The 17,134-nt window shown below is 37.2% G+C and overlaps 1 protein-coding gene across 1 annotated transcript in view; it reads right to left on the reverse strand.

Annotated features, from left to right (window-relative positions):
• Window positions 1-6,658, reverse strand: part of RNF111 (ring finger protein 111) — a 46,288-nt gene extending 39,630 nt beyond the window's left edge. The window contains exon 1 of the mRNA XM_009576950.1: window positions 5,785-6,658. Coding sequence (XP_009575245.1) covers window positions 5,785-6,658 — 874 coding nt within the window. The remainder of the gene's footprint in view (window positions 1-5,784) is intronic.
• Window positions 6,659-17,134: the final 10,476 nt, after the last annotated feature.

Here is a 17,134-nt window from a genome sequence, read left to right on the forward strand (position 1 = left end):
TGTGCTAGTGAGTTCAAGATAATTACCTGGATAGTAATTCAGCTTGAAATAGATAAAAAAGTAATATCCTACTAGTGTTAATGAGTATTCCCTTCTTCAACTTTCAAACTTCTTGAACTAGGTGTGACCGGTACCCCCTGCTCCCGACCCCTGGTAATACAGTTAGCATAACTAACGCCATTTTATGAGGCAAGCAGCCATTCTCTGTGGCCGAGCAGGTCACATATTTGTTCCCTTTCCCCTCATTCTCAGGCTCTGAAGGTCCTGTGAACCAAGTAGACAAACCAAACAGATTTCTTCTTCCCCTCCCTATCAGCCTCAAGATTCCTGGGCGCCAGGACGATTACTCCCTTCCTTGTGGATCTCAAGGTCCCAGGCACCCAGCCAACCAGGTGCTGATGATGACCCCGTCACAGAACAGGGAAGCATAACAGCGCACTGTCTACAAAATCAAGCAGTTACAAGTCCTAAGTGGGAACCTGGACCAGAACTGCTGCTGGACAGTGAGACCCGTGACCCCCGGTGGCCAGGGACACCCCCACCATCAGCTGTTTCCTCTGGGGACTGAGTGACTCGTATTCTTTTATATGATTTTCGAGTCTAGATTATGATTGTTATATTGATACAGCAAACCACATATTAAGATTTGACCTGATCTGCAGAGGGTGATTAGAAATAAGCTAACTTGTACTATAAATTCTGTATTATGCTACTTACAGATTGTCCTATGTTGATTCTGCTTGTAGAAATCCTGTGCCATTCTAATCATAAATTCTGTGCTATACTAAACATAATATCCTGCTAAGAAAATGAAGCTTTAATTGTAACTACGATTTAGTGCCATCATCATTCTGCCAAGGATTCCTAAAAGAACCTGTCTTGTCCCCTTAGTGTCGTCAGGTGACATTAGGTTAGAAGCTGACAGTTTTTCTGTCCCTGAGACTTATTTGCAATATACTTTCCAAATCATGCTGTGCATGATGGGAGAAATTTTCAAAACATACAAATTGCTTAGGAGTCTGCACCCTGGTGGAAAAGACAGTCAACAACCAGAATTTAGGGGATCCAACTGTGAGCCATGCTAACATGGGCTAATCCAAAACTCTACTGACTGTTCTTGACCAAGCACATAAATCTTAGTCCTATCAGCAATGCTACAGCAAGCCGATTCTAAAAGTAGCATCTTTTCAGCACAGAAAGCTGCAGCAGTTACAGGGAAGTGCTGAAGTGAATTCCATGCTAACTTCTATTACTGTAGCTATTTAAAGCTCCAATTCACAGCAGACAGATATAGCAACAATGGTTAATGTCGGCTGCTCACTAAACCAGGTGCTTCTTTCCTCACCACTTCCCAGTTCTTCCCCAACCCTTCTCCAGTAAGAGGCACAGTAGAAAGGATATGTATTCACTTCCTTGTCCACTAATGCTATTGGGATAAAAGCTCTGAATTACGAGCTGCATCAGTTACTTCAAGAAAAGGAGTGCACGCTGTAGTTTTAGGAAGGATTAAGTAACTGAAAAATAATCAACTCGAATAACAGGCAGCTCATTTCCACTTAATACATGTTTATCTTGAACCTGATAAATAATCTGAACATGACGTGGTATATGTTTAACATTTTCACCAGCCTCTGGCTTTTAAAATATCGGATGTCTATATTGAACATTTTTGGGAGACAGACAACGAATATGTTAGAGGAATCAACGAGACATTAATGAATAAACTCAGTCTTATAATTCTAAGCAGCTTTGAACAAAAACAGGAGCAGCTTCTCATTAGCATTACATTCTAAGAAAAAAAGCAAGGCCTGTCTAGCACTAGCTGCTCAAAAATATAAAGTAACATGTCAGACCTGAAGGAATTTTAAGGGCTATTAGGTGAACAATTTATGACAACGCAAAATTCTACCCAGGTTTTTTTATAACAACACTTTCCCATTTCCCCAGGGTTCAGCTTTACTGCCAAATCAGAGTATGTGAGGCTAAAAACTTGTTCCAATTTTAGCTTTTGCTGTCTCCAAATGGCACCCCCAGCCCTTTAAATCGAAACTGAAAACCAAATAGCTGTACAAGCATATCAGAAAATTTGCATTACAATGTTGCAGAGATCCAATTACAGTAAAAGTTGAAATTTTACCACCTTTGACAAGGGAAGTCAAAAGAAGATTATCTCTATAGGTGTGTATACAGGTCCTCCAAGGGTCAGAAAAAAGTTTCTGAGCTACTTAAACAAAACACAGAATCAAAATTTGCGTTTCATAGCAAAAATGTTGCTGCTTGCAGTCATTTTAACTGCCCAGTATTTAAATTAAAACCAACTGACCAACATTCAGATTAGAATATATACCCCTGAAAGCACTCACACCTTCAACTGTAACTGTATCATTAAACTACACATAGTTGTTTTTACATTGTCCTTATGCCCCCAACTCTCCTCTGTCTCCTGAATGAGCTTCCTCTGGTCATCCCAGATTTAATGAGGACAACTGCCTTTTATGGCAAACAGTTGGTAAAACAATATAATCTATTCCCAGGTGTCAGGATTTCGTACTTGTTCAATACTCTCCCTCTCCCAAAGCACAAAGTTCCACCAGAAGAATAGCTGAAGCCCTGATAGAAAAGAAAAAGGAGGAAAAACCCTATATAGTGTTACTTTGGGTTTTTTTGGTAAGGGTTTTGTAGAAGGTTTTGTTAAAAGAAACAAACAGAAAACCCACACACATCTGCATTCATACAATTTTCCAAAACAGCCACGTTAGTTTTATTAACTACAAGAACTAACCTAGTAAACACTTCTTTGGTTAAAAAGATCTGTTACTTTAATTTCTCACAATAATCAGAAAGTAACATTTTCCAGAACAGAATACACCAATTAAATTTACTAGTTCTTTAAGTGTACCGTATCTTTAGATAAACATCAACATTCAAAGCAAAGAAATATTTTGTGACGTATCCTTAATATAAATTGCTATTAAGTAGGCTACAAGACTAATCATATCACTTTGATGCCTGCTTATTAAAAAATTCAGTTATTACTGTATCTTTTAAAATTGTATTTTCTTTTCTGATTATTATTATACTCCTCCTTTCTTAAGTCTATCCTCTAGCACTTTTACATATATGCTACAGGCTTCATATTCTTAGCAGAAGTTCTTTGTCCTTCAGTATATTCTGTAATTTCAGCAGATGCATATGTAACCTTCATGTGCCAATCTAGAGCAAAAAAATTCTTTCCTAACATTAACAGGCTAGTGTAGCATCACTAGCAATACAACCCTTTCCTCATATAGAAACACCATTATGCTTGCTTACTATACAAAGAAGTCGCATAGCTATTTTCCCAGCTGGCCCCATTTCTGTCCCAATTGACTCAATAACTAGAAATGCCTTATGTAACAGCAGAAAGCTACAGAAAACATTAATCACACTTTTATCTTGCTAAAAATAGGGCACTTTTATAAAGGAAGTCTGCCCAACTTCTCATTTTATCTGCAATGTAAATAAAATGCTCAAAACCTTCCCATCAATACATACTTCCACTGGAAAAAAACCCACATTATTCACATACTCTAAGCCAGAATTACTACTCAGCTCACTACAAGTGTTAGCCCTGAAGTACAGCCACCATAATACACATTCTTTAAAGCATACCTTATTTCAGTTACAACTGATGTCAGTATTTTAATCTAAAATTAACTGGTGCAAAGCTAATTAATTTTTCATTCATGACATGAGAATAAACATAACTTCATAAATGAATTACGTGTGCTTTTCAAGTAGTACAAAAATTAAGCCATTGGACAATGCACTTACTTTTCCACAGAACTAGGTGAAACACATTGCAAGTTCCAGTCTTCCTAGCATCAAAATAACATCACACTGAATCACTGAATTATCAGAAGTTACCTGAACAGCAATCATTACATCAATTTTTGAAGAGATCTCCCTCCAAAAAGATTCTTTTGAAATGCCTACGGAAAGCCTCACTATGGAAATACTTGTTCTACACTTCAAGAGAAATATAAGCACAGAAGTGATACTAATTGAATTTGTGTTAAAAAAGGGCAGTAGGTTTTAACAGTTCAAGTAGACTAAAGAAAAAATTAATTGAAAATTCTCTCTTTAAATACATTTATCATGGTTAGAAATAGATGGTTGCCTAAGAAGCCATAACCTACATTTTCTCATCCATATACCAGCTTCATTGTTGCATGGTGCTCTGTGTGGAAAGAGAGTTGTTAATGGTCCTACCTAATTTTAGAGTTACATGAAACTCCATCCTCTATGAAAATGAGAAGAAACTATTAACTTGGAAACCGAAGTGTTAACACAGTAGTCTCTCAAATTGGTTTTTAATATGAATGTATGCATATCCCCATACATCAATTATTTACAAATCATACCCTTCAATATGCTTGAACATGCATGTCAAATGTAACTTTTTAGGCTTAAAAAATTACATTTCTGTCCCCACAAATATGCATGAAGATAATTAAGGCTGTGCAATAGTTCTTCTGTTTCAGTTATTTATGCAGCCCTAGCACTGCATAAGTAAGATTTTTGCATTACAAATTTTACTTCTTGTATTTAAACAGTACATTAAAGAACAACATACAAATTATTTCCTTCTACAACGGATAACAAGCCATAATCTAGTCTTTAGTACTCTGGTTCTGTTCAAGCATAAATTCTGCCCTTACATGAACATACACACTTTTTTTTTTTTTTTTTTAAAACCTGTCCTTGTATTTTCAGTCGTTTTTTCTTAGAGGAATGATCAGCACAGTCTGAGATACGGTTTCACTTTCTAAAACACATTTGTCGCCAGGCAAAAAACATGGTTGCACGATTAACACTATGCTGTGTTCTATGTATCTACTTCCCCATGCTCTCTAAAAAGCTGAAATGATAAACAGAAGGCACAACTACAACATCGTGAACATTACTGGTCCCAGTCTTGGGACTGCCTTTCATTTGGCAAATTTAATATGAAAGGAAGTCCAAGAAAACTGGTAGATGGCAAAAAAAGCCCCCAAAATCAAACCAACCAAAAAACCCAAAACCATCCCCCCAAGCATGCCCTCAAATACTGTGTAAATACATAACAATCATCTGTGTAAACCAACTGCAAGATTATTGCATTGAGTTTATCTATATTGTATATATACAAAATATTGCATCGAGCTTACCTACATTGTATATATACAATACTTTGCTTTCCACAACTTCAGGCCTCAGAATTTTCTCTTATTATTGCACTACTAAAGCTACCTTCAACTGAATCCTATTTCAGGCTCTTATCACAAGGACAAATTTTTTTTTCTTCTCATCTTTTCTTAAGTTGTCAGCGCAGTTAATTGTGTATTAGCAGATATTTCTATATTCTGAAACCAGACAGAATTGTTATTCCCACAATCAGTTAACAAAAGCTATAATAGCTAAAATTTTTAATACAATTCAACAGCTAAAAAAAAAAAAAAAAAAGCAGCAACTCCACATGTGACTAATCAGATTCAGCAACCTTCCAGTACATTGTTTAGAAACCTTTAACTTTACCTTTTACATTAAAGTTAAAGAATTCTACATTTCTTGTAATTTTACTGGAAGCTCGGAATGTACTTCTTCCATCAAGAATTTATGGTATAATGTTCACATTACTTGCACTATTTGTAGTATAACTTCTATAAAAACACAAAAACAACTGCTCCAAAGCACTTACTAAAAAAGCATATTGTACCTGATGAAAGCTCAGTAATAAAAAGTACCTCAGGAATTTAGTTTTACCTGAAGGAACAGCAGTGCTGTTCTGGTGGTTTTCACCAGGTGACACAAATAAGTCTTCCTCCCCTTCAGTAGATGAGCTGGACGAAGATTCACTACTGATATCATTTTCACTGGAACTGCTGGAGCTAGGTAGCAAAGCATACTTTCTTCGAGCTAACACTTCCCGCTTTTTCCTCTGCATTAAAATTCGTTCTTTTTGGTTCTGTGTCCGCTGTGACGAACTTGTTTTCACAAATCTCTTCCTATATGGAAGTCTTCTTAAAGAACTGCTGTGAAAGCAGGGCCTTTTCATTAATAACCCCGGTACAGAGTCTGGCTCAGTCCGAGGCCACTTCTGTGACCTTGCACTGTGAGTTCTACTTGTAGTATTCAACACTGCCTGAGGGTGTCTTACAGGAGCATCTTTTTCTTCATCAGATGTTACTGTGTCGGAGTCTCCAAAATGTAGGCTAGATGAAGGCGAAGAGATACAGTCACTAAAAGAAGAATCATTGTCTTCACTCTGTGTTTCTAGATGCTCTCTTAATCCTAAAATTCCTTGGTTTTCTTTATCAGGACAATTTTGAGTATATGAAGGACCAGCCTGCTGGCTCTTGCGTTTTTTTCGCACAATACTTTTGTCTTGGTCTGTACGGTTGCCATTCATGTCCTTCTGCTTTTGAGAATCACCACATAAGTGAGAGAACTCATTCCCTACTTTACTGGCAATCATCTCAACTTCTGCAGTGAAGCTTTTGGCTGCCCCAATAGGCTCAGGGTTCAAGAGGATCCCCTTCAGACTCTCCTGTCTCTTTGGTGCATCAGAAGAAACTTCACTCTTCATATCCGCTTTTAGAGTATAAACTATATTACATTCAGGAGTCCATTTAGACATGGAAAGTTTTAAGAAAGGCCTAGAAATAAAAATAGATATGCATCAAGAAAAAGAAGCATCAGATTTTTCGAGAGCAAAACTGAGATAATAGAAAAGCCATTTATTGCTAAGACTAACCTCCCAGTGAGAAAAGCAAAACAGCAGTAACTAAAATACAACTGTTTCATATTAAGAATACTGCTTGACAATGTAATTTTGAATTAAGACAGAATTCTTACAATTTGCGTTGAAGGAAGTTCTTATAGTCAGTGAAAACATTATCACTTTCACAAAAATCAGCAAATATCGATGGATGTTGCCTGCAAAATATATGGATGATGTCTGTTTTACCGATGCTTAAACATGAGAGTTTTACAGACTACTGCTTATAGCAGTTTAAGCAGTAAGTTTAAGCTAAATAGCTCCAATATTTAGCCATCAACTAAACTGCATGCTTAAGTAAGGCCTACATCTTCCCCTATAGCTGTATATATGGATAGTAAATATCTTGAATGCAATACATGGTACAGTATGGTGTCAACTAAGCTATAAAAATCAGTTACTTAGAATTCATGGTTCATCTCTGACATGAAAAGGAATAAAACAGGAGAGATTTTGAACCTTATTGTTTTGGGGTAAAGTAATAGAAATCCATTTACTACTTAGGCTTTCTTTAAAAAAACACCACATATTAATAGCATAGAGTAGCGTACAAAGCTATTTTCAGTCCCTGTACTTTTGACTCTATCCTGCAACTGAAACTGAGCATATCACGTTCCCTTAATAGTTGGTACCAGGCAGGTTCCCCTCCTTGTCAAAATACTAGGCTGTCAACAACAATGCAACATTAGCCTCAAAGACTATTTAAAAGAAAAACTGTTGTACTAGAAGACTACCAAGAGACACAGGCAACAATAACCTCAGTAATATATTCACCTTCAACCTGCTTCATCTGGCATCTCTGCCTTCTGTTTAAATTCTCAAACGGAAGTGACAAAAGAATTTGGTTCCCACTGTGATAACCACTGAAGCATCTCTTTACTGTAGCTAGTATCACTTTTTTGTGCCTCAGATGAATAAGGCTATAGTAGACATTTGACACTTGTACTACTTAAGCAGTTAAGTGTTCCCTCTTTTCTCCCTTTCTCACCACTTGTTTGAAGGAACATCTCCTATGCTTTTCTAGAAGAAACGTTTATGCACTGAACCAGAATGTAGAGCTGACCAACCTGAAAAATAAACTTCCCAACCAGATCAGACACCAATCCAACTCACCACACAGGCACACAAACAGCAGGTTGTGCTGAACTACTAAAAGGCTGAGTAAGAAAAATATGTGCAACTATACCTTATGTGGAAATAAGGCTCCATAAGCAGTACAGCTGGAATATGCATGAAGCCACAAAAAAATTCTAAGGTAGCAACAGCAAGATCTATGGCAGGTTAAGTAGCATTGCCTACTCAGGTCTGTAATCTTCTGCCTGAACCTCCAAATACTTCAAAATGCTAACGCACTCTTACATGTGATGCTAATATTTAAAGCTGTTGTTTATTTTGTCGAACGAATCGAACGAATCAGTACGAGATTGAGACTACAGAACATGGTCAAATCAACATTTCTTAGATTCTGTTTCACAAACTGATGCTTTCAGGAGCAGCTGTGAGCTAGCTGTTCCTAACAGACCCTGAAGAACGATTTATCTCAGTTTGCAACGGGTATAAACTGATGCATTATCCCAAGCAGCCTGTGTTCTCTTCATAGCCATGAGCAACTAATCCAATTCTTCAACTGATGTAATCTGGAATAAAAATTATGCTGCAGTAATAACATCTAAAGAAGCTGTAAGTTCACTGATCTTTCTGGAGATCAAGAATCTTATGGATCCTAGAACCTCAGCTGAAAAGATCCATTTGAATGTTCTCACTGGAAATCCTACAAACATTTATAACAATTACTGTTAAATGTGAGACCTATACCCTGTGATAATTAAGAAAGTGTTGCTGTTTTCTACTGGAATTACAGCAGATAGGTATGTTTTACATCAGTAAGTCAAAATCTAAGTGCATGCAAGTTCTTACTTTCACTTCATCAAAGCACAATTCACAGTAGGAGATATTTCTTATTTTAAAGCGTTAAATGGAAGACTGTTGCATCCTATATTATTTTTTATTGCAGTAAGTTTTAATGGAATGCACTATATAAGGCTACCTTCTTCTCTAGGACTGAAAAAAAGAAGTTGCAAAATTGGAAAAAAACTTGGAGTAAACATTAAGAGTGTAAGAAGTCTACATAGTAAACAAAGAAGCCTCTATTAAAGCTGTGGAATTCTGATCTTTACCCTTCTCTGCTCCTGACAGCTCCTGAGGAAAATACCAGCTCTCACATGCTCCTCCCTATGCATGTACTTACCCTCACATACATGCACCATCTTTCTTTGGAAAAATTAAGACTGAGACTTCCAGTTTATAAAATTTCTAACAGGGACAGGAAATGAGAATTCAAAGCTGTTATAAGCACACAGAGAACAAGCAGTACATAGTCTTTTTCTCATCCTCACAAGGTCACCCTTAAGGCAGTATTTTTGGTCTCTTATTTATGGACCACTGTTTTACAGAAATGCAACAGTCAACCTTTTCCACAGTCCAAAAGCAAGCCAGCCCCTCCCACAATAACCCCGTATTTCATCACAAGATTTTTAGAAAATCCACAAAATACTTCTGATTTGGGGGGAAAAAAAAAAGTTAATTTATTCAGAGAGCTTATTGTCTTCAAACACAGTCATAACTTACCATCATATACTACATGTCCAGCCTATACCCAACAGTTTCCTGTCCTTTTAACATGATAAATTAAGGGGACAATGTAATTTAATTCTGAAGTTTTCTTAAGAAACAAAAATCTGAACATTTTCTCATTATGTGAGCACAATCAGGGGCTGGTTTACAAAGGACTCGGTTCTACTCATTGGAGTGCTTCCCCCCCCCCCGTTTTATTGTTAAACTCTAGTGTGGAAATCTCCATCAATATGAAAGTTCTGCATTCTGAATGTGATTATATTTGTATAAGCTCTGTTTACTTTAGCGCAGAGGCCACTGTGCTGAAAAACAGATAGAGCTATTTAGGTTACGGCAAAAAAATCAAAGCAAGAAAGTTTACACTTTGAGAAACCTCAAACTAGTGTAAGATGACAAAAAACCTAAACCACCACACAGTGAAAACTAGTGCACTTGAAACGCTATTTACTAGCTTAGTTTTATTCCAACAAGCAGCCTAGATATAATAGCCAGTTAACTCAGATTCAAACATTTTGTATATTTGCACTATTACAACCATAGGAAAGTCTGCAGTAACTCAACTAAGTAATCAAGAACCCTTCATTTTTGCTAACCAATACAGAGCCTGAAGGACTGCTTACTCATGGGAGAGCTGCTGGCTTTCAATCAAAAATTACACAACAGCTTAAACGTGAGTATATTTTTGAAGTGAATGGCATCAATCAACAATGACAAATAATCCATTCCTTCACTAGTTAGAAATGCTATTACAAACCTTTGAACAAAAGATTTGACCAAAAAAGACAGAAGCTGGAAGAAGAGCTTACCATTTAACTAGATTCCCATCCATTGTAAGTATTTTCAGTGGTTAGGCATAAGAAATACCTATACTACATATAAGTCCAATGCTTTTACACAGAAGACAGTTTAAGAGGGACTACAAAAATATTATGCAAATAATTAAGACTCATTAGAATGGGATCATCTGCTGTTAAACATTTAGAAGATCCTACAAAATCCCCCTCTAATTAAAAGTAGTGCTCAACAGCTTTTTCAAAAAGCTGCAAGATGCAATAAGTAAGCTCAATCAGCATTAGTGTTCCTCCTTCCTAATGAAAACATTTGCCTATTAACTTACAGAATCTAGACTTGGAGAGGAAAAATAGGGTAGTATCTTATTTTAAGCCATTTTAAGTAAAGACTCAATGAACAGCTGTCAAGACAGCTACCTGAAAACTATAAATAGATTCCCCTCTAAAGTGTATGACTCGATTCAGAATCATGAAGTGTACATGACTTTTATCCATTCATGTCACAAATTAAAGACCTTTGATATTAATCACGCCAAGACATACAGCAGTGCAAGAAAATTCATGCAAACTGGGGAAGTCCCTCGAAAATGCCAAGTCAAAAAACAAGGTCAAAGTTTGAGATCTTTACAGCAGACAAGTTTATGATTAGATATAAAAGCAGAACACATTTGAGTTATAAGATCAAGCAAAGTATTTCATCATTAAGAATTAATTCCATTACTAGCAATCAAAAAGTATGATAGCATTAAAGCACTATAAAACAGTGAAATGGTTCATTACACCACATTAACTCAAATTTTTGGTGTAAACTTGGTTGATGAATAGATGTAATCTAACATATCATTACTTTGAAAATGTATTTTCAGTTACATTTTAAATTATAGTCAACTCCCTTCACCATTAAGAAACAATCTGCTTTTTAGGTGTCAAAAAGCACCTTGATCAATTCTCTCAAGCTTGGCTACAGTAAGTACACAGTGCTTTGACACATGACCAGCCAACCACTTTGCAGAAAATGCCTGTCTTAAGCACATGCTTCTTTATATAACCCCAAACTACTGGTCTCTGTCCTGTTAGTGTAACACACACACCTAAACCCAGCTGGCCAAATAGTTTATTCAGCAAATATCTAGACTTCTAGCCAACTTGATGACAAGCAGTGAACAAAAAAGCTTCGTTTACAAAGCAGTTAGTAGTCTATTTCCTCATTTTCCCCATCTTCAATTTCCTGCTCCTCTCTCATTACAAACAGTAATTTCCCCTTGTCTGATGCACTCTCCACCACTCAGACCCTAAACACACTTACAGGCAACCCGGGTATCCAGTAGGGTTGAACCTAGAAGCCAGTGCAGACAAAACTATGACAGCTCTCAAGACTACCAAGAGCTGCGGAACATATTGCCGTCATAATCCCAGAAAGAACACAGCAATTCCACTTCCATAAAAATTCTGTGCTATCTTAGACCATTCATGTACCCAACCCAAGTACCCATATATAGAACAATACCAGGCAAGACAATATTTAAGATTTTCTCAGAAAGGAAGTTTCTATCAGTTGCATTTGTAATTCCTTTATTCAGTCCTAACTCTTATTTTCTTTAAGGATGTTCACTGAACTCATGATTAACTTTTAAAATTAATTCCCTTCCCTAATATGTGGCTTTTCTCAGATGTTACTTTTAACGTTATTTTTACTCTGACAAGCTGTTATCTTAATGAGAAAACCTGACTGTTGAGGTCTGTCATGCACAAAGAAATCTTACGTTGTGTATACCATTCCTACCACAGTACTTTTTTTGAACTGGCAAAGAAGGCTATCAAGAACTCAAAGAATGGACCAGTGAATGAAAGTATCGCACAAGCTGTATTTTGAAACACCAACAGTCATTTCTTTCCTCTCATTAAAAAAGATACATATTTATTCTTTTGGCAGGGCTCTTCCATTAAAAGAATCGAGACACCAAGAAACAGGATAATGAAAAAGCTTGTAAAATTCGTATAAGACCTTCAGCAAAAGTGAGATAACCTCAGTACTACTACTTCCCTTTCTCGAGGGCAGAAAGCCAAACAAGACTGATTTGTGCATGACCCTGACGCAATGGAGGTTGACAGAGGACTTGGAACCATTTGAGAAGCTGCACCCCCAACACAATCCCATGAAGATCGAATCTCAGTGCTATCATGCCCTGCTCCAACAAAAATAAAGAACCCACTGAGCAGTTCATGAAAAAAACCCACACTTGTTAGCCTAAAAGGGGCAGTCATGCCCTATTCATTTCATTCCTATCAAGCAAGGACAACCTGTACAATGCAGAGTAAGTAGCAAGAATACAAACATCCAATATTCAGTTCCACTATCAGCAAACCAAGTGCGATCAGATTTTGAAATTTTATTGTACTGTTCTTCACTTTTGGTTGTTCTTCATTTTCACCACTTTATGAGACAAAGAGTGCTCTTTTAAAGCCTGTTTTAACTACTAAATTTTCGTGTACTATATATTGGTCTTCTAATCTCTGCCGGAAAATAAAGCAATTGATAGTTAAAGATCTATGCTTCTTTATAAAACAGCAACAATCAGAAGGTAATCTGAAACTCTCTTTGCTTTGATATTAGGTAGCATCAAACACATCTTTATTCACAGGACAATATGAAATACCATTACAAACCACTTTCAATTTCCTTTGTTTGCTTTAATGCAGCCACAGTGATGACAGATACTCCAATTTTTTAATAACAAAATTACCTGAGAATTCTCTGAGCAGAATACTTCTCTTTTGCCCTACAAAAAGGTACAGTATTTCAGAATAACATGCACAGTATTAGTTACTAACTGGATGATAATGTTCTGGAGACAGGTTCTTGCCTATGGCCTCCCAAAGACACTCTATTACATCCAGGCCAGACAGAAGAGTTTGTCTGTGCTTTGCAGAGGGGTGCTACAGTGACATGAGCTACAGCAACACTTACTCACTCCTTGCAGCCCATTCTAGGCACCATCACTAGCTTGGAAAGTCTACTCTTAAAGTGAAACTGTTATTTCAAGTACAGTACTACTCTTACTAACCTTTGCAAAGCCATCTCAAAGATTAAGTCAGACCACAGTAACTATAAAGTACTGTAACCAACAGTATCCATCCTCTGGACCAGCAAAGTCTCCTTAATTTTACCTCTGAAAAAAATTCCTCTGAGACCCTCAAGGTTTGTTTCCTCATGCATAAGTCAATTCAGATCAGTAAAGCAATTATCTTGCAACAGAAATGTCAGGCCACCTATAGAATAGCTACAGAATGCCTCTGTTATGCCATGTTATCATTCACCTCTGAGACTTACCACCACTGTATTCTTATGGAAAGACTACTGAAAGGGTGTGTGTCTCACATCTTCTAACAGAATCCCGCACAGGACAGCTACAAACAGAAGAGCTCTTCCTTAGAACTGGATCTATGGCCTGGCTCCAGCTGCAATAGACAGAATGCACAGAGCGTGCACAGCTGGAAGCACCTCAGCTAGATGAGCTGGTAGGCTAAGAGCAATTCTGCATAGAGTCCTACGAACAACAAATTAGTTCTCCTGCAACACACTATGAATCAGTCCAAGACCATAAGGCACCCATAGAAATCCTAGCATCAATCCAGCATCGGTGAAGCATTGGCATGCACATACCCACTTGGGCAAGGAATCTGTTTGGCTTTGCACAATGGATGCCAGCAGGTAGATTTGACAAACATGGTGTTCACAAGCACGTTCTTCAGTCTAGACATTTCTTTGGTCTGTCCTAGGCTTAAACTCAGTTAGCTACATTAACACTATGTAAATCATGGTTTTAAGACATAAGCGCTATGATTTGGCAATCAGGAATGTTTTGGCTTCAGTGAACTCCAAGACAAACATAACAGCAATGAACTTGGGAATAAGGAGTTGTAGTTTTACAAAAGAATGACAAAATACACTTTTTTATTGGAGCTTAAGATCTTAACTAGGAATTCTTCTTCAACCAACTTCTAGAGTATTGTTTCCAGAGACAGCTAGGGAAGTTCTGAGTTACATAGCCATCAAAAATAATTAAAAAATTTATTTCTTAGCCCCCGCTGGCAGTTTTGACCTTTGAGGTATGTGTAACTGTTTTTAATGCAGTGTCATTTTGCAAACACTTCTTGATAAAGCTTTGAGGAGCAAAGTAAGACATGATCTTTGCCACAACTGTTAACAAGAACCCGGCAAGTGAGAACTATGAAATTAATCATTAGGACAGTTTTATCCTGTTCTTCAGGAAACCTGTGACAAGTGGGGGATTTTTCAGATACTAAACCGAGTAGATCTACCAGTTTAAGAGGCAAGGACAGTGCAGCAGACTTCTCCACTCTTCACCCAGTAGGGCCAAATGGCAGTGGGTAAAAGCAAACATTTTACTTGACAGCAGCCAAGTATTAGGACTGCACTTTATTGGCAAAAAAAAATACAGAAAGAAGTCTCTTGCTAATAAAGTCGTGAACCAGCCTTCTACTATTTCTCTTGGTAAACACTTAATAAGGAAGACATCACTTTAATTCACAGCAGATACTTTTCCAAATAGCATCAACTATGTAAAACAGCAAAATAATCTTGTTTGCAACATTTTGGGTTAGTGAAAGAAACAGTTTCCTTTCTTCCTTCCCCTCTGCTCCATTAGGAGTCTCTGTTAGGCCTGACATCAGCCCACCAAGAAAAACACTGATCGAAACTTAACCCTGAAGGAAGTTCACTAGTGTAAGACTTTGGCTGCAGATACATTTTATGGTTTTTTTTAAGAGCACTGTAGACTTTGGAAGCAGCTGATCACTGTCACACTGACAAAACTTAAGAGACTACAACTGGGAGTAATCATCCTATCCTTATGTTGTACATGTGTCCCATACGCCATTACTCAATATACATGTTTCTAAATCTCATCAACCTCACTGACATGCAAACAGCTAAAGCACTATAGATCCGGTGATAAAACTGACTTAAAGGAGGTTGCACGTTAGTAAAGCTGTGGGGAAATCTTTATACAATATCTGCCTATGGCAAATCCACCTCTCTGTACTATCCCCATTGTTTACATGTGAATTATATCATCCTGTTCCCCATCTCATCCCCCCCCCCAGCAATTTTTTCCCCATTTATTCAACTGCCTGACATCTAAGCCTCCATAGTTCATCAGCTAGGGAGAGGGACACCATTATCTATATCTTCTCAAACGAATGTCCTCACCATTAGAGGAAATATAAACAACTGAAATGAAAGATTCTTCACCTTGGGAAAAAAGGCAGTAACTGCTGTCAGCTAAATGTTATTGCAACATGGCCACCTCCACTGAAACACAAGACTGTTATAACTGATCTGGTTACACAGGTCTACAAAGTTATTAACTTGATGATAAAGTGCAAGTCACAGATATATTAAGATACACTCTTAATACACTTTTACAAAAGCCATTGCTTCATAAAAGACACATTTCTGAAAGGTCAGAATGTTCCCATCCAGATTTGAAAGGACACGTGAAATATGCATGAATACTAAGAGCTGTTGTTCACCCCCGGGCTCCCAATACTAGACATAACCACAGCCGTAGCTGCCAGGGCTTCAACCATCAATAAAAATAAACAGATGTTTAAACATGCGAGACTTCAAGAGTTTTAAAACAGGAAGCTTGGTGTCTTATACACTTTTACTTGACTAAAGTGAAATGCAAAATTGCACACAGCTTTTGCTGTCTTATGAATTCAATAGGTCATTTTATACTGTGGATGACAGCATGAGACAGGTGACCAGATGTTCGCTCTATCAAATGAACCAAGATCTTTAGCACGCCAGCAAGAGTACAAATCTGAATTGGTGATAATCTCGGCTAACAGGTTTTTTTGTTGTTGTTGGTTGGTTTTTTTTTTTGCCTCAGGTAGTCCCTCTAACCAACAAAAAAATGACTAGAAACATTTAAATTGGTGGAAAACTACTTTGATAGCAAGGACTACAGGTATGTGAACTATAAGATACTTTAATTTCTGTTTTTAAGAGTGACAAAATATTCCAATACTTTAAATATTATTTTTCCTCAAAAATGTTTCTATTAAGTATCCAGAACTAACCTATCTTTGGAATTGCTACTGGTTACAACAAAGACAATGTAAGGCCTTATTTCACCACCTCAAAACCTAGTTTTCCTACTAGTTTATAATACAGATATTCCACCATGATAAATGCTACCTAGGTCTCCATGACGAGCAGTCAATTCTTATCTTTTTTGTCAAACATTTGTTTCTGAAGTAATCACGTTAAAATCAAATAAAGTTGGGCTATTACAGCAAGATCTTACCTCCTGCATTGTATCTTGTTTTGGAGGAGTACCTAAGTATCAGGAATTAAGGGTATCATTTAATCAGCTAAAGCAATCAGGCCTTACTTATGATTTCACAAAACCATTTCAAGCCATGGAGGAGCTTACTCAAACAAAACAAAAATTCCATGAACGTATGCTCAGCCCTGATCACTGAAACACAGACACTTTAAAAAGTGCATAGATCCTTAACACCTGTCCATTTCAATAAGAGTCACAAAACCTACGTACCTCTGAAGATCCTGGCCTACATTTCTGAATGAACGTTGCTTCCTTGTTTATCAGGCAAAAAACATCTGACAATGACTTTTTTTAATATGGGTTAAGAAACAGAATACCAACTTTGCAAACAAAACAAATGACGTTATAACAAACCCTATTACGCACACAAATAAAAATCATTTCCGTAAGGGAAAATTTGTGACAAATTTTCAAGGAGACAAAACCCAAAGGAGTGCTGCGGCTTCCCGCAGCGAAGATACTGCTTTGTGCGTCAGTGAGGCACCGGAAAAAAAAAATCAGGGTGAAGTTCCCACCCGCCGAACTGCCCCCGC

Source organism: Fulmarus glacialis, unplaced genomic scaffold, assembly GCF_000690835.1.
Source record: "Fulmarus glacialis isolate BGI_N327 unplaced genomic scaffold, ASM69083v1 scaffold3704, whole genome shotgun sequence".
Lineage (NCBI taxonomy): Eukaryota > Metazoa > Chordata > Aves > Procellariiformes > Procellariidae > Fulmarus > Fulmarus glacialis.